General features: G+C 47.8%; 1 protein-coding gene across 5 annotated transcripts in view; it reads right to left on the minus strand.

Annotated features, from left to right (window-relative positions):
* CHD5 (chromodomain helicase DNA binding protein 5) overlaps positions 1-26,551 on the minus strand; it is a 279,954-nt gene that overhangs the window by 36,695 nt on the left and 216,708 nt on the right. For 2 of the 5 annotated variants that reach the window (XM_077458299.1, XM_077458295.1), the window contains exons 25-31: positions 25,136-25,322; positions 21,137-21,229; positions 17,425-17,513; positions 17,074-17,207; positions 9,870-10,014; positions 5,724-5,883; positions 1,866-1,945 (exon numbers count right to left, since the gene is read on the minus strand). In XM_077458299.1, the coding sequence (XP_077314425.1) occupies positions 1,866-1,945; positions 5,724-5,883; positions 9,870-10,014; positions 17,074-17,207; positions 17,425-17,513; positions 21,137-21,229; positions 25,136-25,322 (888 nt within the window). The remainder of the gene's footprint in view (positions 1-1,865; positions 1,946-5,723; positions 5,884-9,869; positions 10,015-17,073; positions 17,208-17,424; positions 17,514-21,136; positions 21,230-25,135; positions 25,323-26,551) is intronic. The other 3 variants (XM_077458298.1, XM_077458297.1, XM_077458296.1) reach the window with 3 other exon arrangements.

The raw sequence follows: 26,551 nt of genomic DNA on the forward strand, positions 1-26,551 counted from the left end.
GGGGTTTTTGTTTCTGTGTTTAATTGTCTTGATCACTCCTGTGGTGTGCCCTCACCGTTTATTTTAATATTGTGGTGCTCCGAGTACCACCATAGCTTTGGCTACATATGATGGTGTAGACAGCGAGCTGTATGTCAGCTCGCTGCCTGGTGGGTTACCTACACGGGTGGTGCTCGGGCCACTGCATACATCACTTTATGCTGGATTCTACGGGTTTATACCTCTGTCTGTACATCTGGAGTGCTGATATTCGATATGTATCCTGATTGATGTATAAGCTGTTCTGTTGAAAACTTAAATAAACACTTTAAAAAAAAAAAAAAAAAGATTTTCTTCTAATGTTAATGAGCGACCAAGTGTCTTGTTAAACGCCCTTCCGCGAAAAAGTTTTATCCCTATTGTGGGGTTACCAGTACGGTATTTATATATTGTGGGGTCACCAGTCCGGTATTTATATATTGTGGGGTCACCAGTCCGGTATTTATATATTGTGGGGTCACCAGTCGGGTATTTATATATTGTGGGGTCACCAGTATGGTATTTATATATTGTAGGGTCACCAGTCTGGTATTTATATATTGTGGGGTCACCAGTATGGTATTTACCGTATTTATCGGGGTATAACACGCACCGGCGTATAACACGCACCCCAAGTTTAGGAGGGCATTTTAAGGAAAAAAAGTTTTAGGAGGGAAGTTTAAGGGGAAAAAAAACTTACATTTAAATGCCCATCAATGCAGCCTTATCAGTGTGCATCTGCAGCCTTGTCCATAATTGCAGAATGATCAGTGTCATTTGCAGCTTGCCCACCGCTGTTTACAGCCTTGCAGAGTGTCATTTGCAGCTTGCCAGTGTCATTTTCAGCTCGCCCAGCGCCGTTTGCAGCCTTGCCCATGTTTAAATATCCCGCTGCCGAGACAGACCGAGCGCCGCCGAAAAAGACCGAGCCGCCTGCTCGGCTCCGCTCGTAGTTCCGCCTCCCTGCTTTTTCTGGAGCGAGCGCTGCCGAAAAAGACCGAGCCGACTCTATTGTGTATTCGGCTTGGCTCGGCTCGCAGTCCCGCCCAGTATGGGCGGGACTGCAAGCCGAGCAGAGCACACAGTAGAGTCGGCTCGGTCTTTTTCGGCAGCGCTCGCTCCAGAAAAAGCAGGGAGGCGGGACTACGAGCGGAGCTGAGAAGACGGCTCGGTCTTTTTCGGCGCCGCTCAGTCTTTTTCGGCGCCGCTCAGTATTTTAGCCTCACAGACAGTGGGAATCGGCGTATAACACGCACCCACGACTTTCCCCCAATTTTAAGGGGTAAAAAGTGCATGTTATACGTCGATAAATACGGTATATATTGTGGGGGTCACCAGTATGGTATTTATATATTGTGGGGTCACCAGTACGGTATTTATATATTGTGGGGTCACCAGTACGGTATTTGTAAATTTAAATCATATCCCCTCTCAAGCGTCTCTTCTTCAGAGAGTATAAGTTCAGTGCATTAAAACGTAAATATACAGATCGGCCATCAGGTATGTCAGTATGTTCTCCTGAGGTGAAGGTACCACCATATGCTGGTAAAGAGAATTGTTAATAGCCAAACCCTCTTCTGTGCTCCATCTAAAATCAAAATAAGTTCTGACCAATTGTCACTGCTCTGTGCGACAAAAAACTAAGGCTTCATTCACATTAGCGTATCTTTGATGCGACTTTTAGTGTTATTTTGATCCGACTTCCCATTCCATGGATCAAAGTTGCACTAAAGTAGCGCAGGCACCTTTTCAAAGTTGCTGCAACTTTAACCACAAACATTTGATCATAAAGTGTACATCATTTGATAAATGATGGAGTGTTTTGAAGGGAACAATGGATATCTCACCGGAGGCTCTGACTGCTGTATGGACTTCTGATCCGTGCTCTCCACTTCCTCAGATAACAAAGATGGCGTCTCACTTTTTTCTAGAAAATAAAAATAAAAAAAGAATACTATTCAGAAGTAACTGTTACACAGCAACCTATAGAAACAATTTTGCTTAAATCATTTCTGCTCTAAAGTTTTCCTACTGACTATACATTTGAGGTCACTTTGAAAGCCTACGGGTAGACATAAGAAACTGCAGACGTATAACCCACTCTTGTCCCTGCATGAGGCTCCTTGTAACATTCAGAGATACATGGATCACCCATAACATTATTACCACTGGCCGGTAAAGTGAATAACATTGATTATCTCATTACAATGGCATCTGAATGTGGGTGGAATATATTAGGCAACAAGTGAACATGTTGTTCCTGAAGTTGATGTGATAAAAGAAGAAGAAATGGTCAAGCATAAAGATTTGAGCGGCTTTGATAAGAACCAAAACTGAAGCTCTTGTGGGATTTTCCTGGTCTGCAGTGGTTAGGACCAACCAAGAGGGGTACATGGAAGGAAAAGCAAGGTACTGGTGACAGATTAAACGGATGGCCAAGGTTCATTGCTGGAGGTGGGGGAGGGAAGGCTCATTGATGGAGGTGGGGAGGGAAGGCTCCTTGATGGAGGTGGGGAGGGAAGGCTCCTTGATGGAGGTGGGGAGGGAAGGCTCCTTGATGGAGGTGGGGAGGGAAGGCTCCTTGATGGAGGTGGGGAGGGAAGGCTCCTTGATGGAGGTGGGGAGGGAAGGCTCCTTGATGGAGGTGGGAAGGGAAGGCTCATTGATGGGGGTGGGGGAGGGAAGGCTCATTGATGGGGGTGGGGGAGGGAAGGCTCATTGATGGGGGTGGGGGAGGGAAGGCTCATTGATGGGGGTGGGGGAGGGAAGGCTCATTGATGGAGGTGGGGGAGGGAAGGCTCATTGATGGAGGTGGGGGAGGGAAGGCTCATTGATGGAGGTGGGGGAGGGAAGACACATTGATGGAGGTGGGGGAGGGAAGACACATTGATGGAGGTGGGGGAGGGAAGACACATTGATGGAGGTGGGGGAGGGAAGGCTCCTTGATGGAGGTGGGGGAGGGAAGGCTCCTTGATGGAGGTGGGGGAGGGAAGGCTCCTTGATGGAGGTGGGGGAGGGAAGGCTCCTTGATGGAGGTGGGGGAGGGAAGACTCCTTGATGGAGGTGGGGGAGGGAAGGCTCCTTGATGGAGGTGGGGGAGGGAAGGCTCCTTGATGGAGGTGGGGGAGGGAAGGCTCCTTGATGGAGGTGGGGGAGGGAAGGCTCCTTGATGGAGGTGGGGGAGGGAAGGCTCCTTGATGGAGGTGGGGGAGGGAAGGCTCCTTGATGGAGGTGGGGGAGGGAAGGCTCCTTGATGGAGGTGGGGGAGGGAAGACTCATTGATGGAGGAGGGGGAGGGAAGACTCATTGATGGAGGTGGGGGAGGGAAGACTCATTGATGGAGGTGGGGAGGGAAGGCTCATAGATGGAGGTGGGGAGGGAAGGCTCATTGATGGAGGTGGGGAGGGAAGGCTCATTGATGGAGGTGGGGAGGGAAGGCTCATTGATGGAGGTGGGGAGGGAAGACTCATTGATGGAGGTGGGGAGGGAAGACTCATTGATGGAGGTGGGGAGGGAAGACTCATTGATGGAGGTGGGGAGGGAAGACTCATTGATGGAGGTGGGGAGGGAAGACTCATTGATGGAGGTGGGGAGGGAAGACTCATTGATGGAGGTGGGGAGGGAAGGCTCATTGATGGAGGTGGGGAGGGAAGGCTCATTGATGGAGGTGGGGGAGGGAAGGCTCATTGATGGAGGTGGGGAGGGAAGGCTCATTGATGGAGGTGGGGAGGGAAGGCTCATTGATGGAGGTGGGGAGGGAAGGCTCATTGATGGAGGTGTGGAGCAAAGGCTGGCCTGTTTAATCCAATCCAATAGAAAAGCTAATGGAGCACAAATTGCTGGAAAAAAATGAATGCTGGTTCTAATAGAAAGGTGTCACAACACACAGAGCATCGCAGTTTGTTGTGTATGGGGCTGTGTATCAGCAGACCAATCAGGGTGGACATGCTGACCCGTGTACACAGCCAAAAGCACCTACAATGGACACGTGAGCATCATAACTGGACCACGGAGCAATGGAAGAAGGTGGCCCGTTCTGATGAATCATGTTTTCTTTTGCATCAGTTGGATGGCCGGGTGAGTTTGTGTGTTTTACCCGGGGAAGAGATGGTATCGGGACGCATTAGGAAAGAAGCCAAGCCAACTGAGGCAGAAACCACAGCATACCTTCATTGGTCTAGTATAGTCCATGCCTCAAGGGGCCAGGGATGTTTTGGCAGCAAAAGGGGGGAACCTGCTCAATATTAGGTGGTTGGTCAAAATTGTATGGCTGATTGGTGTATAACACTACACACATAAGTTTGCCTGTGCTCTACACTACATACAGTAAATCTATTGGGTACATTTGAAAACTTGGTAGATATTTTGCACATGTACTGAGAGTCTCCAGCCTAAGCCCATTCCTCTTCTTGATTTTTTTCCCCCTATAAGATCATGGCACATGTAGACACACAGCTGCCATAAGATACACTATATTGCCAAAAGTATTGTCCAGTCTTAGTCCGTAGGGTTCAATATTGAATTGGCCCTCCCTTTGAAGCTATAGCAGATTCAGATCTTCTGGGAAGGCCGTCCACAAGGTTTTGGAGTGTATCTATGGAAATGTTTGACCATTCTTCCAGAAGCTCATTTGTGAGGTCAGGCACTAATGTTGGACGAGAAGGCCTGGCTCACAGTCTCTAATTCCTCCCAAAGGAGTTCTATCGGGTCGAGGTCAGGACTCTGTGCAGATCAGTCAAGTTCCTCCGCCCCAAACTGGCTCATCCATGTCTTTATGGACCTTGCTGTTTTATGTGGCCCTCAGACCCAGGGCTTTGTTTCACCCAGGATGTGGCGGAACTCTGTTCTGCCACCTCTGGCTCTCACCTCTGCTCCCCACTCACCGCCGTTACTTGTAAACACAGAAGCCTTCCTTCAGCGTTCCTCTTGGTTGCTCTCACAGATCCCCGCCTGCCCTGCACTCACGACGGAGACAAGGGAGATGCAGATGAAGGTGCGGAGTGGTCAAAGGTGGGATGGGGCATCACGTAGTAAGCTGCACTGTGATCCCCATCTGTGCCTGAGTGCACAGATGCCGACACAGATGCCGACCAATGACTACTGTAGCTAGACTGCTCTGCGCAGGTGAGATGAGGGCTGTGGGGGGAAACATGTGCAGAGGTGGGGTAGGGCCGTGCAAAGGTCTGAACCAAGGAGGGGTGGAAGAGAGATGTGGACAGCCTGTTAAAGAGAGAGCTGAACCCTGCACTCTGTACATAACACACCCCTTAACCCTGCACTCTGTATGTAGCGCACGCCTCCACCCTGTGCATAGGACATCCCTGAAAGCGAACTCTGTACATAGTGTATCCCTGAAGGTTGCACACAACATACTTCTGGTAGTTATTGCTGCTTTAAGATCCTCTCACTGTTAGTGCAATTTGGCCACACCCACCATTTAATGCGATTCAGCGTGGGGGCGAGGTTGAGTTCCTGCACCTATCCTTTCAGTAAAAAAGTCCCGGATAAATGTATATAGTCTTACAGAAACAACCGGAACTATTATGGGAACCATAATGCTGATGTGGCCCACAATGAAATTGAATTTGGCTCCCTTGACCTATGGGCTGCCTAACTGCTCAGCTACCGGCAACACTTATTTCCAGAACAAAGCTGACCCATTTAGCCTATCAAATGTCTTGAAAGACAAAAAGAAGAGTGTCTACCTGAAAAAGCCACAGCACCTGGCTGTATGGGAGCGGGACTGGCTGGAACCGGCGTGGTAGGATCTGAAGAACCCGTGTCAAAACATTTCCTGTTCTCTGTCCCCTCTGGAATCATATCCGGGGTGCTGTACTTGCCATTGACCTGTTCGAATTCCTGGACCTTAGAACAAACAAAAAAAATAACGAGAACACAATTTAATCTATACCCTCTTTTCTGTCATTTTCTGCTACAACAGGTAACACAGCTACAGATTTTTGTAGATTCATTTGTACACTTTGGTGACGTCACATAAAGGGATTGTACATTAGCTTGGTGACGTCACATAAAGGGATTGTACATTAGCTTGGTGACGTCACATAAAGGGATTATACATTAGCTTGGTGACGTCTTGTAAAGGCATTGTACATTAGATTGGTGACGTCACATAAAGGGATTGTACATTAGCTTGGTGACGTCACAAAGGGATTCCGCATCAGTTTTGATTTTTTTTTTTATGTCTGAAAGCAGATGGACTTAATTTACATTATATGGAGAATGTATGTAAATTATTTTAAAGCCTTTGTTTTCAGAATAGTTTGTGAGTATACAGTATATGGGCATGGAGGTGGTCATGTTTGTTCACTACATAAAGAGGCGATGCTTCCTCATTTGCAGTGCTACACAATGGCTGTGCATTCATTGCTCCATCTCACAAAGGAAGCCTACGAGTCTGTCGATCCCGGGAAGAGCTCGGTTTGTGTATCTGTTTTGCATACATATTATTTTGGGTATAAATTATTGAGTATTTTTGTACTAAATACAATGCACACCCAGATATCTTATCTCAACAGCTTAGATATTGGAGTGTAACACACAGCTCCCTCTATTGGCTAATTTACACATTTCTACATTTAATAGAATAAATGGAAGGACAAGCATATAAAAGAACAGCAAAAAGTCACATCACAAATTACTTTAAAGTGGTTGTAAACCCTTCCATATACTTAGTGCAGTGACTGGCCTGTGATACACAGATGAAACAAATACTCCTACATAAGTTGTATTTGTCTATCTGCAGTCTTCTCTTCTCTACATCCATTCAAAGCCAAAGAAAAAAGGGAGTAGAACTGAAGTTACAGTCTGTGAGGGGAGCTCTGAGAGCTGATTGGAGGGAAGAGACACATCTACTTTTACACAGGAACAGAGCTGAGGCTGTCAATCAGCTTGGGGTTCTTCGCCGTCACCATTTATTTCTTGGTGTCAGGAAAAAATTATCAGAAGTGACTCATGCACTCAGGGGTTGATTTACTAAAACTGGAGAGCGCAAAATCTGGTACAGCTGTGCATGGTAGCCAATCAGCTTCTAACGTCAGCTTGTTCAATTAAGCTTTGCACTCTCCAGTTTTAGTGAATCAACCCCTTAGTGCTCCTAATTGAGACACGCTATAGAGGGATTTGCTTTGTTCATATTTCATGTCGGAGGTTTACAACCACTTTAAAAGGATCCTGTGCTTTTCCCATGCTTGGCAAAAACAGGTGTACTTCAATGAAAGTCCCGCCTGCACTGGTGTTTAGCAAGTGGACGCTCAGTCACTAAGTGAAAGTCCTCAGTTCTGTGTAAGCTCCAATCAGAGCACGGCTAACTTTCTTCACTACCATGGGCAAACAGAGCAGCAGGAGAGCAAAGAGAAGGTGCATTTAGGAAACTACGTGGTCTGGCATTAAAGTGAACCTGTTGCTTTGTCCTGCATGGGCAAACATTGGCTAAAATTAGCCTAAATATAGGTTTTGACACTGTGCAAGCAGAGGTGATAGCCACCAAAAAGGCCATCTTCTGGGACAGAGTAAGCAAAGGAACCTCCCGAACATTTCCAAAGGGAGGCTTCTGTAGAACCGAATGCACCAAGAGCAGATCCCATGGTGGTAGAAGAGACCGCCCTGGTGGAAGCAGATGTTGAACCCGTTGCTTAAGAGTATGCACCAGGGAGTGCGAGGCCAGGGGACGCCGAAGAAAACCGCCAAGGCTGACACCTGGCCCTTGATGGTACTCAAGGCCAAGTTCTGCTCAACCCCCCCCATGAAGAAAGTTTGAAATCCGAGCCACTGAGAAAGAACCAGGGTAAATGCCAAAGCACCTCACACTAGGATATGTATGCTATTGACGTCCGATGGTAAATCTTCCTAGAGGAAGACTTCCTAGCCCTCAGCAGCATCATAAATTCAGCACCTGGCTCATAACAGCCAGGCCTTCAAAACCAGCGACTAAAGCAGGATGGAAGATCGGCCCTTGGTACAGTAGATCCTCCCTGAGAGGCAGTCGCAAAGGGACGTTGGCAACCAAGCACACCAGGTCGTGTACCAAGACCGACAAAGCCAATCCAGGCCCACTAATGACCAGAATCCCTTCGGCCTCGATCCTGCGCAAAAGCCGCGGCAGAAGCTTGAGAGGAGGAGAAGCGTAGATCTGACTATGCTGGCCCCAGCAGAGTGTCTGGTGTCCACAAGAGGATCCCGTGACCTTGCCAGAAACCTCAGTACCATTCTGTTAAGCCCGGACTCCAACAGATCTACCTCGGTAGTGCCCTATTGGAGACATATCCGATGAAACATGTCCTGGTGTAGGGACCACGCTGTGGACCAACACTAGCCGGCTGTCAGTTTTCCACTCCTAGAATTCATATGGCGTAGAGGACCGAAACCAGGCATTCTGCCCACCAGAGGATGCTGGCTACTGTCAGGACTACCAACACACTTTGTTCTGCCCTGGTTATTGACATAGGCCACCACCGTGACATTGTCTGACTTGATCTGTACAAGGAGCACATGAAGTCGTCCCGTCCATGATCAATACAAAGTCTGATTGATCAAAGTCCCAGGATATTGATCGGCAGTCCGGATTCCTCCAGCGTCCAACGACCCTGAGCAGAACCCAGTGCCAGGATACGTCCCCACCTGGACAGACTGGCACTGGTGGTGACCACTGTCCAATAAAAGGGGAGGAAGGCTGTGCCCTGCCGAAATACCGGAGAGTAAAGCCACCAGACCAGAAACCCCTTGGTTTCCTGTTTCAGCCGAATCTGATAGACCAGAGACCTTGGGCACTTGTCCCATTACGCCAGGGTCTCCCTTGATTTGAGCTCATATGGAACTGTGTAAATGGAACCGCCTCAAAAGGTAGATACCATCAGGCTCAACACCCACATGCAGGACCGCAGGGAGGCCCACCTGCGAGACAACAGTAGCTGAAGAGCAGCATGCAACTTTTGGAGTTTTCCCAGAAGAAGAAACACTCTGGCCAGAGAGGAAGCCAGAGTCAGGCCCACATAATCCAATTTTCTGGAAGGAGCCGGAGCAGACTTCAGGTAGTATAGAAGCCAACTGAAATCCGTGGTCTGTATAGCGAGCTGTGTTGCCCCTCAGGGTAGCCAAGGACTCTGCTCACAGAAGGTCTTACAGGCAGCCTAGGACTGCAATCCCCCGCTGACGTAACCACACCAGAACTAGAGCCAACACCTTTGTGAATACGCAAGGAGTGGAGGTGAAATCAAAGGTCAACACCGCGAGCCAATACTGCTCTTCTCCCACAGTAAAAAGGAGGAAATGTTGGTGTCAGGGAGATATTGGAGTATGTAAATAAGCATCTGTGATGTTGACAGAAGCCAGTAAGGTCCCATGATGAAGGGACGCAACCACCGTGTGGATGGACTCAATTCTGACCTTCTGCACCCACACAAAGCAGTTCAGGGCTTTGAGGTTCAGAAATGGATGTACTATGCCCTCCTTTTCGGACTGTGAACAGGTTTGAATTAAAACCCCTGAAACCGTTCCAGTTCTGGAAGCCAAAAACCCAGCACAGATATCAACTGCCAGTGTGGGTTCCAACTGTTGCATCCCTGTAACAGAGGCAAGTATTCTGCAGACTGTCGTTCTGCTGTAACTACACAGAACCTCATGACTAAAACCTTTACTAACTGGTGTTTTGTCTGTGTTGACCAATCAATTTTTAGTGATTAATAAAAAAAAATGAAAAAAAAAAAAAAAAAGACAACTATTTGATTGACAAAAACAGACTTTTGGTTCTCCTTCAGGATGGTGGAAAATAGACGTCGCATGAATAAGGTATTATCACATTCACATACCTGGCCTGTAAACACCTACTCACCCACCTTCTTTCGGACCAGTGACATGACTCCGATTCTGGTGAGGACATGCTGGCGAGAAAGTCCTTCTCTTGGGACGCCGTCGGCAAAGGTTTCTGCCCCGTCAGCCCCCGGTTCACAGAGGTGTCTCATAAACAAAGACACGTATGCCCTGTAAAAAATTATCCACGTGAAAAACTCCAGGAAAATACATGAAACATCCTAAAGTTCTGTTATGTATTTTGGAAGTCAACCAATAATTTTTTTCTCTTTTGCTCATTGATGAACACAGCACCTTTAATCTTGACCTTAGGGTTATATTGCCCCCTTTAGGAGAGGACTAGGCAGAACATGTAAAAATAGCAAAACTGCACAGTACTGCCCTGGGGGTGGTCCTGCTGGCTATAACCCCTCACCCTGCTTCCAGCAGCTCAGTTTTTTCTGCCTAGTATAGGAGAAGGACCTGGCTCCCGGTGGGGACCATTGGTCCTGGGAATTTTTTTCTTTTTTCTGCTTTTTGATTCCTGTGATCTGCAATCAACAGCCGGGCTGGGCGACAGGCTGGATAATATAGATCCTTGTAGTCTCCCCAGCCTGGCCATCAAGCAGGAGCAGACCTTAGCTATGCGCTGGGTCGGCCACGACATGCCCAGTCTGATCGAGGAGCGGCCGGGGAGCTATATGCTCCAGGGCACACATATGACCGGGCTAATGCTGTCCGTGTCACAGTATGTCATGACCGACAGCCACCCTGTACTGCTCGGGTGATAGGTCTGTCCATGGAATGCATCCAGCAGTTCCTGCAGGAGGGGTAAATATGGTTCCACCTGACTCGGTAGGATGGAGCAGCTTGGCATTTCCTGGGAGGTCGACTAGGGGGTATCTCTCTCTCCCTTTCTTCTCTCCCTATCCCTTTCCCTCCTCCCCATGCTGGCCCACACTGCGAAGGTGTTTCCCTACCTAACTTGTTTTGATACGTTTATTTACAAGGAGTGGGGAAGCCCACAGCGGGCCTTTTCAGTCCTGAGACAGATGGCGGTGCGTTACCCCTTTGAGGAGAGTTTTCTTAAGAAATGGACAACTCCTCTGATTGTTGACCCCCCGGTTTCCAAGTTAAATAAGGTAACCATGATTCCGGTGAAAGGGACTCCTGCTTTCAAGGACCCTGCCGACGGAAGGGCCGAGGCGGTTGCCTGTCCATGTTTATGGTGGCAGGGTCAGCATTGCGGCCAGTGTTAGCCACGGCCCTGGTGTCATAGATGCTTACTGAATGCGCTAAATTGTTGCACCGTGTGTTGGAGAAGCAACAGGTTCCCCCGGTCTGCATGAAACTGGCAGACCAGTTGGGGTAGGGCCTTAAGTATGTCTGTGATGCGGCCTTAGATACGCCCCCTTGCTCTCTAGAGCCTCAGTATCAGCTGTGGTGCTACGTCGCCTGATTTGGCTAAAAGGCTGGTCTGTGGACCAGGCATCTAAAAAAGCACTGGTGGATTTGCCCTTCCAGAGGGAGAGGCTATTTGGAGCCTCGTTGGATGACATTATTAAGAATGTTACTGGGGGAAAGAGTACTTTGCTCCCACAGTCCAGGAAGGGTAAGGAGCCACGTCGTAGGCAGGTGCCCTCCTTTATCCGCTTAAAAGTGGATTTTTTGTCCGCCTGGGTCGGTAGGTAAGCTTTCCCAGCCCGACAAGGTGCCTGCTGAGGGAAAAAAAGCATCCCTGGTTTTGCAAGACAAACAAACCTGCGAACAAATCTGTTGCTGCATGAAGGTTTGCCCCCGACAGACTCTCGGGTAGGGGGGTCTCCTTCGGGAGTTTGCAGCCCGGTGGACCTCCCTCCTTTCCGACCAGTGGATCTGCGAACTGGTTTCATCAGGCTACAAGATAGAGTTTCTTTCTTGTATGCCAAACAGATTTTTTCCCTATAACCTTCATCTTCTTCCGGCTCGGCGGGAAGCCCTGTTTGGGGCAGTACAGCACCTGCTGCTGCACGGTGTGATAGTACCTGTACCGACGCCGGAAAGGTTTCAGGGATTCTACTCCAGTGTTTCTCAACTCCAGTCCTCAAGGCGTACCAACAGGTCATGTTTTCAGGATTTCCATTATTTTGCACAGGTGATTTGATCAGTTTTCACTGCCTTAGTAATTACCACAGCCATTTCATCTGAAGGGAAATCCTGAAAACATGACCTGTTGGTGTGCCTTGAGGACTGGAGTTGAGAAACACTGTTCTACCCCAATCTGTTTGTAGTCCCAAAGAAGGAAGGGGTCCGTCCGGTCCTGGATCTTAAGGCCCTCAAGGGCTTTGTGAAAGTACAAAGGTTCAGGATGGAACCAGTTCACTCCGTGGTCGCTGCACTCCATCAAGGGGATTTCTTGGCGTCCCCGGACATCAAAGACGCATACTTGCATGTCCCCATATGTGTCAGGCATCAGAGGTTTCTACGATTTGCGGGGATGAGCACTATCAATTTGTAGCTCTCCCTTTTGGCCTAGCGTAGGCACCAAGGGTCTTGCCCGAATTCTGGCATTGCTTCCGGAGGTATTGGCATCCGGATGTATTGGTGGGGCACACCAGATGTGGATCTCTTGGCCTCTCTACTCAATCGGAAGGTACAGAGGTTTGGCCAGGTAAAAAGATCCCTGGGCGGACACGGCAGACGCGTTGGTGGCGCCATGGGGGCATTATCAGCCGATTTATGCCTTTCCCCCACTCAAATTTCTACCACGTCTGCTATGCAGAGTGGAGGCCGAGGGGATTCCGGTGATTCTGATTGCCCCAGATTCACCTTGACGTACTTGGTACGCCGACATAGTATGAATGGTGGCGGATGTTCCTTGTCAGCTGCTGATGCGAGAGGACCTTACGTTGCAAGGTCCAATACTTCATCCTGCTTTATCGTCGCTGGCTTTAACGGCATGGCTGTTGAAAGCCAGGTACTAAAGGGCCGAGGTCTGTTAGATTCGCCAATCTCCACTATGCTGAGGGCATGGAAGTCATCTTCTTGGAAGATTTATCATCGTACGTGGAAGGCCTACATTTCCATGTGTGAGGAGATGGGGTGGCGTCCGTGTACATACTCAGTTTCCAAGATCCTGCTGTTTTTGCAGCAAGGAGTGGATCAGAAACTTTCATTAAGCACCATCATGGGGCAGATATCAGCTTTGGCTGTCTTTTTTCAACGACCTTTGGCGACTCATTCATTTGTGAGTACGTTTGTTCAGGGAGTTCGACATGTGGCCCCTCCGGTTCGACCACCGCTACCTCCGTGGGATTTGAATCTGGTGCTCTCGGGCTTCAGAAACCGCCGTTTGAAAACATTAGGGAGATCCCCTTATTAACACTCAGAAAGTAGTCTTTCTAGTGGCCATTACATCTGCCAGGAGGATTTCTGAGTTGGCGGCCTTGTCTTGCAAGTCTCCCTACTTGATCCTCCACAAGGATAAGGCAGTGCTGCGTCCACAGCCTTAATTTCTTCCAAAGGTTGTTTCAGCCTTTCATCTAAATGAGGACATTGTGCTTCCATCCTTATGTCCTCGGCCGTCACACCCCAAAGAGGTGGCTTTGCATTCCTTGGACGTGGTCCAGGCTCTGCGGGTCTATCTGTCTGCTACGGCTCCTTTCCGGAGGTCGGACTCGCTGTTTGTATCGGTGGCTGGTCCGAAGAAAGGACTGGCGGGCTCATCGGCCACCATTTCTCGGTGGATCAGACAGATTGTGGTTCAGGCTTATGCCATAAGGGGGCGGGCGCCCCCCTTTCCGGTCACGGCGCATTCAACCAGGGCAATTGGTGCCTCCTGGGCTTTCCAACATCAAGCGTCTGTTTCCCAGATGTGTAAGGTGGCGACCTGGTCGTCCGTCCACACTTTCGCTAAATTTTACAAGGCTGATGTGAGCGCATCTTCGGATGCTTGCTTCAGCTGCAAGGTTTTGCAGGTGGCTGTTTAAGGTTGCAACTCCTCCGTTGAGGAGCTCTGGTTGTTATGGGTGGAGGTATTTTCTTGCTGTTCCCACACCTTGTTTGTTTACACTGCTTGGGGACGTCCCTAAAGTCAAGATGAAGATGCTGTGCTGTCCGTCAATGAACAAAAGAGAAAATAGGATTTTTGTACTCACCGCAAAATCCTTTTCTCTGAAGTTCATTTAAAGAGATGGGGTTACCACCGCTCTAGGTAGGTCTGCTGAAACAAAAAGGTTTTTCCTCCAGGAAATGAAGGTGCTGGCTAATGCATATAGCAAATCAAGGAGAGTAGAAAATTCTGGACAGCCGCACTCCAAATGAAACTTCTCGTGCCTTTATTAGAACTTCAGGATCACACTGTACATGTCACAGCAAAGTAATACAGAACCAAAAACATTTCACACTAAAAAAAGCTATGAGCAAACACTACATTTAGTGTGAAACGCGTCAGCATTTTTGGTTCTGTATTACTTTGCTGTGAAATGTACAATAAGATCCTGATGTTCTAATAAAGGCACAAGAAGTTTCATTTGGAGTGCGGCTGTCCAGAACTTTCTACTCACCTTGATTTGCTCTGAAGTTCATTGATGGACACAGCAACCACCCCTCCTATTTATGTTTGTACTGCTTTTTGAGAAACTGAGCTGCTGGAAGCAGTGTGAGGGGTTATAGCCAGTACGACGGCCCCCTGGGCGGTACTGGGCTGTTTTGCTGTTTTTATATGTTCTGCCTAGTCCCTCTCCTGAAGGTGGTGATATAACCCTAAGGTCAAGATTAAAGGTGCTGTGTCCGTCAATGAACTTCAGAGAAAAGGATTTTACGGCGAGTACAAAAATCCTATTTTTTTTTCAGTTCAGTCAGTGCATTTGCCTGTCTTTTAAAGCAGTTGTAAAGCTACATTTTTTTTAAACATTAACAAACATGTTAAACTTGCCTGCTCTATAATGGTTTTGCACGGAGTAGCTCCGCTCCCCCTCTTCTGGGTTCCCCCACTGATGCTTCTGTGTCCTCCCCCCTGTTGAGTGCCCCTATAGCAAGCCGCTATAGGGGCACACTTGTGTTGGCTCGATCCCGAGATCCGCTCTGTGTGTCCATTGACACACAGAGAGCACAGCTCTGCCCCCTCCCCCTGCTGTCTGGCTATGATTGACAGCAGCAGGAGCCAATGGCTCCTGCTGCTGCCTCCATGGCCACTGAGGAGAGAGAGAGAGCACAGAGAGAGCTGCTGCTCTCGTACACAGTGCTGGAGCGAGATCAGGAGAGTATAAGCCCTTGTACACACGGGTCGGACATTCCGACAACAAAATCCATCAGATTTTGTCCGAAACTGGTGTTGCATACACACGGTCGGACAAAGTTGTCGGAAAATCCGATCGTTCGTAACGTGACGACGTTATTTCGTTACGACGGGACTACGTTCAGGCTAGTAGCCAATAGCTTTGGTCTAGGAATTTGATCTGAGCATGCATGGCACTTTGTCCGATCGGAATTCTCGGATCATGTTTTCGGAAAATTTTATAGCCCAGCTCTAAAACTTTGTCGGTCGGATATTCCGCCGGAAACAGTCCGATGGAGCCCACACACGGTCGGATTATCTGACAACACGGTACGATTGGACATTTTCTGTCGGAATATCCGACCGTGTGTACAAGGGCTAAGGGGGTGCTTGGCCCTTGGCGTGTCTTCCAGGTATCACGGCACCAGCGCTATGAGTGGCTGGAGCCGTGATGTCGTCGCTCCCACGCATGCGTTCAGGAGACTTCTTTCCAGCAGGGTCCGTCGTCTGCCGGGCTTTCAGCGCACATGTGCCGCTGCAGTCAGCGGCTCATTGCAGGGGGAATATCTGTTAAACCGTAAAGATTTAGGAGATTTTTTTTACCTACAGGTAAGCTTTATTATAGGCTTACCTGTAGGTAAAAGTAAAAATTTTGACTATACAACCACTTTATGTCCCCTTGCACATCACTGGCCTTAGACGAATGATACGCACACTGCCCGTTGTGCCTCTCGGGATATGTATGTCACATATCCAAGGGGGCATAGGCTTTTATTGACGAACAGAAGGAGGGGATGGGCCTATCGGGCCGTAATCACGAGGCTGGCCTGCCCGATCCGGTGAGACGCATGATAACATCAGAGAAAACATGGCAGCGTGAGACCTAGCTGTTGTTGGGCATAAAATGATCTCAGCGGGTCGACGCTGGATCCACTGGATGGGCAAGTATATGAAATATCCAGATACCACCATCACGTAAGTTGGCATAGGCTTTCATTGACGAACAGGAGGAGGGAGCGGGCCTATTGGGAGGGGCCATTGAGTGGCCCGCCCACTGAACCCGGAAGAGCCAGTGAGACTCTCGATGAGGTGGTCTCAGCGGGTCAACACTGAAGCCACTGGATAGGTGAGTATCTGAAATGTCCAGATACCAATCAGGTAAGTTGGCATAGACTTTCATTGACGAACAGGAGGAGGGAGCGGGCTTTTTGAGGGGCCATCGAGTGGCCCGCCCGCTGAACTCTGAAATGTTCAGATACCAATCAGGTAAGCGGGGCAAAAAAAAATAAAACAAATGGGGAGCAGTTCCTCTTTAAAGCAGAGTTTCACCCAAAAATGGAGCTTCCCCTGTCCGGATTCCTCCCCCCCTCCGGTGTCACATTTGGCACCTTTCAGGGGGGAAGGGGGGAGCAGATACCTGTCCAATACAGGTATTTTGCTCCCACTTCCAAAGAAAGATCGGTGCAGTATCCACAGTGATCTACGTCATGTCCGGCCCCTCAGAACGAGTAGCGTGACTTGCGCATGCATAGTAGGGAACCAGACAGTGAACCTGTATGGCTTCACTTCCTGATTCCCTTACTAACAATGCCGGCGCCTCCACCCGGAGTTGAGGGGAGGGTCGGCTTCAGGTGAGGACATTGCGGGCGCCCTAGACAGGTGTCCTTTTTATTTATTTTTTTGGCGGAACTCCACTTTAAGAAAGCTTGGTAAACAACCAGTGGTGCCCACTGCCCATAGACACGTCACTGTTGTCCAATTCATCTAAAAGTGGTAAGAATGGGAGACTGATCTCATGTGTGTTACCACCATAACTTAGACAAGTAAAAACCACAGAAGTTTCTGTAGAGAAAGACGGATATTAAAGAAGAACCTACAAAATGTAAAACATTTCAGACCTGCTTCATCCACAGAATCCATCACCCAGGCCCTGAAGAACAATACTGCCACCTTGTGGAAAGCAACATTTTCACCACAAAACGAGACAACAGTACCTAAATTCTTTCTCGCTCTTTCCACGGAGGTCCCGGACGAGCCAGTGTGAATTGAAGGCATCCTGCGGAGGCATTCCCCATCTCATTATTGCATTCAAGAAGGCCTTACGTTGCCTCGCGTTAAACCCAAGAACCTTTAAAAAAAAAAAAAAAAAAAGGGGAACATGTTGCAGTTTTCTTATTATTGCCTGTATAGGTAAAGTTGTTGTATAAAGTCATTTGCTTACACCATGCGTGAAAAGGGCATCTAAATTTACAGACTTTAATGGAAAAAGCACACAGGAAACAGAGACCCAAATTTTGGACCCCCTAAAATGGCAATGAAAAGCCCACAAGACATGACTCCGGTACCTCAATATTCCCTCCGACCCTCGCTAAAAGCGGTGGGAGTGGTTTGTCCCGGTCATTCTTCAGCTGCCTTCGAGACTGTCTCCTGCCACCTAGGAGCCAAACAAAGCAAAAGGTCATTAGTGAACTCTAGTGAAGGTGGTAATACAGTCCCTGGCAGCGCCCTTAGTAAAGCTGCCAGACCTCTCCAAGGAGAATGAGCTTTGAAGATCGTTGGACCACTTCAGAGAGACCACTGCTTCCTCGCAGATAGCATCAGTCCCCCTCAGCAGCGTTCTGCCATCAGAGAGATGTTGGGGATGGTGCTGGGGTGCTACTTACAGCAGTAAAACATTTTCATTTAAAGTGTTTGTAAACCTTTACATATATCCAGTGAAGTGACTGGCCTCAGGTGATACACAGATGGAAAAAAAAAGCCTACATAAGTTGTACCTTTTTATCTGCAGCACTCTCTCCTCTACAGCCTTTCAAATTGCTGAATTCATAAAGCTTGTCTGAGCTTTCAGAAAGGGGGGGGGGGCTGGAATTAAACACTGCAGCTCTCGGTGAGAGCCGATTGGAAAGAAGGAACACATCTCCCTTCACACAGTTTACAGCATGGGAGCTTAACCTGCGGTCCTCCAGCTGTTACAGAACTACAAGTCTCATCATGCCTCTGCCTTTGGAAGTCATGCTTGTAACTGTCAGCCTTGCAGGACCTCATGGGATCTGTAGTTCCGCAATAGCTGGGGGGCCACAGGTTCAGCATTCATGGTTTACAGCAGGGGTGCCCAACCTTTTTTTTTGTAAATTGAAGAAGAAAAAGACTTTGCTGTCAATCTGATCGTTGGCCCTCTAGAGACTGTTCTTTTCTGGTTCTGGCTTTTTATTCATTAATATCGATTTAAGAAAAAATGGCCTCGGGACTTCAAAACAAAATGGGACTGGCCATTTTCTGTTGGCCCTCTAGAGACTAGGTGCTACCTATATGGTATGCATTTACATCTGTTTAACATAAGTCTTTTTTCTTTAAATACCGTTTTTTGTAAACCGGCTTTTCCTTTTTGCTAATCCATGCTAGTGGGCTATAATAGAATGGTGCCTGCTCCCACAGTTTCCCACAGACTCAGGAAAAATGGCGGCGGCCACATGACTTCAACAAAATTGCGTCATTTCCTGTTTGGCCTTCCAGAGACTGTTAATGTCATGGCTGGGCTCGGCCCTTTCTTCTCTGAGCTGGCTGTTCAGCTGTCGGCTAATTGCCAGCTCCTATCTCACCACAATTAGGCCCCTTTCACACTGGGCCGGTGCGGGCGGCGGTGGTAAAACCGTGCTATTTTTAGCGCCGATTTACCGTCGTTTTAGCGGCGCTATTAAGCCGCTGGAAAGGCCAGTTTTAACCCCCGCTAGTGGCCAAAAACAGCGATTTGCTGGCGGTATAGCCGCACTGCCCCATTTATTTCAATGGACAGGAGAGGTGTATACACCGCTCCTTCACTGCTCCAAAGATGCTGCTTGCAGGGTTTCTTTTAACGCCCTGCCAGTGCACTGCTCCAGTGTGAAAGCCCTTGGGCTTTCATACTGGAGACACAGCAGCGGCTGTTTCAGGGCGCTTTGCAGGTGCTATTTTTAGTGCTGTAAGGCCTGCAAAGTGCCCCAGTGTGAAAGAGGTCTTACTCAGCTGTTGAGGATATCCTGCTCGTCAGTCCTGCTTACTTAAGTGGTCCAGTCCAGAGGATCTCTGCCTTTGCCTTGTTCAATATCACAGAGACTATCTCCTGCGATCCTGTTCAAGACTTGCTTTGCCCACATGCCTTCTGGCTCCAGATCCTGCTTGCTGTTCCACTACATTGATCCCTGACTTCTGGCTTGTCTGACTATCCATTCCAGTTACTGAACCTTGGCTATGTTTTGACTAAGTTTTTTTCTTTTTACTTTGATTATTAAACAAGTGTGATTTAACTGTTCTTCTGTCTTAGCCTTATTTCATGGTGTCTGACAGTTAGCTGATTATACAGGCTATTTAAAGCGGCTAGTTTTTGACGTTGGCTTACTAATGTCCCCTGAAGACATGTGTTTGCTCAAAACACGTTGGGGCGGAGCTATACGCTGACGTCAAGCCTCCACTTCTGGAACTGGCGGCCATCTGAGTAAGTGCACTGCTGTGCGTGTTTTTTACTACTTGGCATCTGGATGTTTATTGTTTTTATGTGAATCTTAAGCATCAGTAATAAATTACTACACTATATCTGGCCCATCTTGATATTTGGCTCTTCATGCAAGCTCTTCTTTACCATCTGGTGGCGCTGTGGGCTTTTCCAAATCTCCCCCAGTGGTACGCTGCTGCTGCTGCACTCAGGAGGACTCAGGTGGATGGATGGAGCTGGCTGTCCATAGAGTGGAAGCTGAGATTATCAATTCTGAAAGTATGATTTGCTGCACTGACTAGCGAGCTGGTGAGTGTGGTCTTACCCTCGTGGTGTCCCCTTTTTTTGGATGGTGGAAGCAATACAGAGACATTTCTGGAGTTTAAGGACTTTTTAGTTTATTTCTGCTTTTTTTTGTGTGGGTTTTCACTTTTACAGTTTTATGCAAATGATTTATAGCGGATGTTTTAACTTATCACTTAGTTTTAAACTGAAAAAAATGTGGATTCTTTTAGATTCTAAGTTTGGGTTAATTTTAAAGCTCAACCCTGCGCAGATAGAAACTTATCCCTTACAGTGGGGCTGTGTCTGAACTACAAGAAATAATAGCTTGTTTTGTCCAGGGGAGAGGAATTTTTTTTATATATTTATCTGATCCTTTGCTCCTCCAGCTGGAAGTGCCCCCTTATGATCCGGTGGTGGACTGTGTCTTGGCATTCTCTTGCACTTTGATCTTGATGACATCCAGACCCTAGGCCGCTGGAGTGGAGAAGCTGCCTGGACTGGTCCATTGTGTTGCTATGGCTATTTTAGTGATTTTTATAACATAAATAATAGTAGAAGCCAGACTTCCCCTATTCACATGCTAATGAACTTGTTGGACTGGTTCATGAAGCTCGGGACAGGAACAGATGGTGGAAGGAAGTAGAGGGAGGGAAAAAGTCTTGAAAACACAGCCATGTGCTAGAGACAAGGAGGCAGCAGTTTGTCAGGACTCCCAGAAACAGTTTAGAGACATTTTGAATAAAAGGAAGAAGACGCCATCTCCAGGAAGAACCAAGTTATGCAATTGTTTAGTGCATACCCATTGCATACATTGTCCATGCTAATACGCTAAGAAAGACAGATAGCTTGTGAATGTGTATAGTGTATGCATATTTTGTGATTCTCTGCATGTTGTGTATTGTTTTTTTCTCAAAGTGAGTACAGCATTTTTTGTTTAGAAAAGCAAATCAATATACTACAGAGGTTTTTTATCGCTTCCTTTCTTTTACGGTAAAGAACCTTTCAAGATGTAAAGCATCTAGCTACAGAGAGGAGTGGAGAATCAGATAAGTATATTTCCTTTTATTGCTTCCCTAGACATATTGAGCAATTAACCCTTGCAGTGCGGGCACAGCTCCACTGCATGGGGATCATTTTTTTTTTTATTTGCCCGAAGTTGGGCTTTAATGGATATCCTTTGCCTTTATAAAGTTTTTCCACCAATCTTGGTCGCTAAAGGTATCGCCCTCGGTTGATCCAGCTAATTTGCCCCGCATCTGGTCCAATACCAATCCACATAGACATTAGAGAAAAGTTTAACTCACTCTGACCTTCAGGCTTCTCTTCAAAATCTTCGTCTTCATCCTCTGAGCCAACGGAATATTCTGATTGGTTGTCTGAGAGATCATCTTGCCATTCTACAAGAAAAAGAGAAGAGCAGATGTTAGGATCTAAAAGGCAGCTGGTGAAGGACCCGGGAAGACTCGTGTAGTTCGGATGAGCATGTGAGCTGCCACAATGACCGGCACTTTCAGCCCTGAGACGGTGAGGACGGGTAGGCCAGGAGACCTCTCCACGGGAAGACGTCCTGAATCAGCCAGATGCTCTGAAATCAGCCTAAACCTAACCCAGCCAGCGGTCATTTGGAGGGACAAGCCAAGCACAAGTGATACTTCAGATTTTGAAGATTACAGGTTTTGAAGATTACGCTGGCAACAAAAACTCTGCCCATTTTCCTCAGCCATTCCTAGGCTCTCTTGGCTCGGGGTGTTGACCTTGGACTTCTGAAGCGAGAGATGACCTGCTGTGAGTCAAGCCACTAGTATTCGCTTGGAACTGAAACATAAGAGAAAGTAGCAGTGCAAACAGCAAAGCTTCGTAACCAGTTTCTGTAGCAGGTGTCTAGTTAATGGTTGCCAGGGGTGATTGAACACAGGTGACGGTCAAGTTGTGACCTTATAAAACTGGAACCATGGCCAACAAATGCCTGTATTAAATACATACCTTTACATTTTTACTTGACAAAAAGGATTTGCAGTGTTGGTAGATACCCTCACCTCTGCTAGTCAGTAAAGTGCCTTTGTGACTTCAGTTTTAGCATTGCTGCTTCCGGGGTCAGCTACCTGTTCATTAGACAGAGGTGATGATGCTGGTTCCCTGTCCAAAAAAAGGAGGCTAGAGGCAGAGAGTGAGATAACAAAAGCTGCATTGCTGAGCAAGGAAGATTAAAGCCGGCCATAGACACAGTGATCTTCTTTGCAGGCAGGGGGCGTATCTACCGCAAGGCAAATTATGGTGTTTGGCGGCAGTTTTCAGGGGGAAGGCGCTGCTGCCAGGCAGAAGGGACACTACAAGCAGTGGTGCTACTATGGGGGGCCACGGGACTTATCGTTTGGTGACAGGAGCAAAGCAGAAGGCGGCGGTGGCTGCAGCCTCCAATCCTAGAAGTAGCTCGCTCGGCAGAGCAGGTGGGAGTCCCGGGCTGTGATTGTGATCATGCCTTGCTACATACAGCTGGTAAAAAACTCACCCCCCCCCCCCCTCCTCCACCTCTGAAAGGAAGAGGTGGAGTTTACAGATGTAGTAGTGGATCTTAAACATGAAGGAGACAGACAAATTTAGATGGGGGGCACCCGGTTTTAGTCCTGCCTAGGGCAGCACAAAACCAAAATACACCACTGGTTGCAGGAAAGAAAATCGATCGATTCTCGCAATTGTGTTGATGGGGGAATCCCTCGCACTGAGCTATTGTATTCTCCTGGGGGGGGGGGGGGGCGGCGGGACTATTGCAATAATCACATGTAAAATCTGACAGGCTGATTGTGCCCAAGTTTGATCGATACATGGGTACATTCAGCCTGCCCATACATTAGGGTGACCAGACATCTCCGGTTTCCAGGGACAGTCCCCGGATTGAGGACACTGTCCCCGAACCAAGTCTGTCCACGGTTTTGCCCCCAGATTGGATTTGGACAGTGGCTGGGGCAATTTCAGTCAGTGCAGAATAAAAACAACCCCCCCCCCCCCCGCTCTGCCGCTCCTACTAGCTTTAGTAGTACTAGAATTATGGTAGTTATTCCGTGCCCCTTTCTGATGATCATGTGCTGGTCAGAGCGGAGAGAATATTTCTTCAGTTTCGGGTGCATGCCCGTTCTGCTCCTGCTTGTATGTTCTTCTGCCTTGGCTCAAGTCCCGACCAGCCACCTGCCCATCTCCTTGCCTTCCCTGGCAGAGTGATCTTCCTCCACTCCTCACCCAATAGTACCCGGGGCCCGGAGAGTAAGACTTTACAGGCTGTGAGGCGGGCGGTGATGGGCAGAGTCACTAATTGCCACCATTACTAGTAAAAAAAAATATGTCCCCGGATTTCATAAAAAAAAATCTGGTCACCTAACTATACATGGTTTAAATCTCAGCCAGGTTCATGCAGAACCAGCCGAGATTCGAACAGTCTATTGCTGGTCGTTCTGCTTAATTAGAAACGGTTTCATCTGCTTGGCTTTGTAGTGTGAGAAATGTGTAAATCACAAAACTGACTGTACAGAGTTACAAACACTTTGGCAAGTAAAACATTAAACTTGCTGTATATGTATTTAAAGTGTTCTCCTCTTTTCAGAAAAAGTGAATGAACACCATACAACCCCCCCCCCCCAGTGCCTGCTGTATTTACCGCTGAGGTGTTCATGCCCATGCAGCTGGTCCAGTGGTCTGGGGATTTGAAATCCTCGCTCTTTTCCCTCTTTTCTGGTCAGATGCGGACCAATCAGAATTGCTCTTATCCATCCTGGAAGTGCTGCACGAGACGAGGGAGAAGAGTGAGGATTTCAAATCCCCAGACCACTGGACTGGCTGTGGGCACTGACAGTTCTACATCCCGGGAAGTAAGTACAATGAGGACTGGGGGTAGGGAAGGTGTATAGTGTTAGTTAACCTTTTCATTTATTTATTTTTTCTGTAAAAGGTGAGCTAATGCTTTACTTAGAGGTCCACCTGCAATCCCAATTTAAAGCGTTACTAAACCGTTGTTTTTTTTTCCCTTTAATTAAAATAACAAACATGCCTATACTTACCTGTGCTGCACAAGGGTTTTGCACAGAACAGCCCCGATCCTCTTCTTCTAGAGTCCTCCGCCTCTCCTCTTTGGCAGGTACCCCCACAGAAAGTCTCTCTCCATGGGGGCACCCGTGCGTCCATCGACAGTGAGACTCGCCCCCCCACCCCCGCGTCATAGCAGTTGATTGACAGTAGCAGGAGCCAATTGCTCCCACTGCTATCAATCTATCCAACGAGAAGGGAGACAGCGGCAGGAGCCTCTGCACGCTCGTATACATCGCTGAATCGGATCTCGCTCAGGTAAAAATAAAAGAGTGGGGGGCTTTGCTGCAGCACAAAAGGTCTTTCACCTTAATACACAGAATACATTAAAGCGGAGTTCCACCCAAAAGTGGAACTTCCGCTTATCTGTCTGCCCCCCCCCCCCTCCCCGATCCCACATTTAGCACCTTTCGGGGGAGCAGGTACCTGTTTTTGACAGGTACCCTGTCCCCACTTCGGAGGCATGTCAAAAGTCTAGCTCCCTCCTCCTCCTTCCCATGCTGTTGGGCCAGTAGGAAAGCACAGCGAGCATGCGCGGTAGGGACCCTGCCTTGAAGCAGTAATGTTTCACTTCCAGGTTCCCTTACCAGCAATGTCGGCGGTAGCACCCAGCAGCCGATGGAAGCATGAGGTGGTGCCAACAACGCTGGGTTCCAGGACAGGCAAGTGTCCTAATATTAAAAGCCAGCAGCTACAGTATATGTGTAGCTGCTGACTTTAAATTTTTTGAGGGGGAGGCGGAACTCCGATTTAAGGTGAAAAAGCTTAAGGCTTTAGAACCACTTTAAGTAGGCCAGGCAGCCTTGCAAGACCCTACGGTGCATTGACTTGCATGCCTGCTATGTAAAGCAGCAATTACCCAGAAGCCACTTCACTTTTTGGAGAGACTTGTTTGCAAAGATCTGGAAATGTGCACCACTTGAAGTCCCCCAGCACCGCACATAACATGGGGGGGGGGGGGCATACGAACTCCATGAAGAGGATATCTTGCTTTCAATCTTTGAAATAATCTGCCTGGAAAAAAATAAAAATAAAAAAAAAAAACTTGCCAGACAAAATAGACCACGGCAGTCAGTCCTTGTTCAGGTCACCAAATGTTGGATAGAACACCGTATTAGTTTGCAAAAAAACTCATGAAAGAGGCATTGTGGAGGCACACTGAGTTGATCATGTGACAGGAATCCATGTATCAGAGTGTTTGGTTGTAAGTTATATCTAATGATTAGTACCGCGCATATCACCTTGATCCTCCTGAGAAGCATCATTGTAGTTGACTTGCTTACGGATCCGCTTTCCTTTCCCAAGATTCCTGGCGAGGTCCTCCTGCTGCTGCTCATAATGGTGACGCAGCAGCTTCTCCCAGTAATCGGGATCCACGTTCTCTTCTTGTTTGATGATTTCCCGTTCCACTTCCTCCTGAATTTTAATGAAACATTGTTGCTACGTAAACAAAGTAATGCCAGAAAGCAATTTACAAAAAGGACACATAGGGGGAGCTATTTACCAAAACTGCGGAGTGCAAAATCTGGTGCAACTCTACATAGAAACCAATCAACTTCCAGGTTTTATTGCCAAAGCTTAAAGAGGAAGTAAACCCTGATGAGTTTACTTCCTCTTTGATTCCATGCAAAGGTAAAGCATAATGGACTACTATGCATCGCATCGCATAGTAGCCCATTATGTGTCACTTACCAGACACAGGAACCAGCGAAGTCACCGCTGTCCCCTGTAGTCCGGCGCATCCATCTTCTCGGTGGGTCTCGCTGCTCCACCGCTGTCATTCGACGAAGCCGCGATGACATCACTCCCATGCATGCGCACGGGAGCCGCCACTTGCGGCATATCGCCGTTGACAGTATGTGTGGTAGATATTTTAGGAGATATTTCTTGGACCTACAGGTAAGCCTTAATCTAGGCTTACCTGTAGGTCAAAGTGGTTTGTAAGGGTTTACAACCACTTTAACTGAACAAGCTTAAAGCGGAGATCCACTGACATTTTTTTTATTTTTTATTACCATTTGATAAGGTCAAAACTTTAACATTTAACACTCACATCTTTCTAAAATTCCGTTCCCCGATGTCCGGTTTAATATAAAAAAAATAACTTGTATCATTGCTTCCTGGTCGTTCCCATATTGCTTGTGGGCATGTGAAGAACACAAGCATAATGTTCCGGGGTACGGTGCAGCTGAGTGACCAGCGTTCTCACGCATGTGCATTATAAACGTATTGAAACACAGTAAACGTCTTGCGTTGCCATCACAACGGGCGTCGCTGTCGGAAGTGGTCGCCCCGTTATGATGGCAACGAAGCCCTTGGCGCTGCCCACTGACTCCTGGGAAATGATGACAGACAGCTCCCAGGAGCAGTAGTGAGCACGGGCGCCGAGGGAAATGACGTCAGGTGCCAGGGAGAGGAAGAGGCACCCCTTAGCAACAGCCAGGAAAAAGTAAAAAAAAAAAAAAAAAAAAATTATTACCAAAAGTTTTTGCTTTTTTTTTTTTTTTTTTTTTTTTTTGCTGATGATTACTGCAAAGAAAATTTTATGGGTGGAACTCCGCTTTAAGTTAGAAGCTGATTGTCTACTATGCAGAGCTGCACCAGATTTGAGTGCTCCAGTTTTAGTAAATCCCCCCCACAGCCCA

The sequence above is a fragment of the Lithobates pipiens genome, unplaced genomic scaffold, assembly GCF_037356315.1.
Source record: "Lithobates pipiens isolate NorthernLeopardFrog02 unplaced genomic scaffold, aLitPip1_a1.2 Scaffold_27, whole genome shotgun sequence".
Taxonomy (NCBI): domain Eukaryota; kingdom Metazoa; phylum Chordata; class Amphibia; order Anura; family Ranidae; genus Lithobates; species Lithobates pipiens.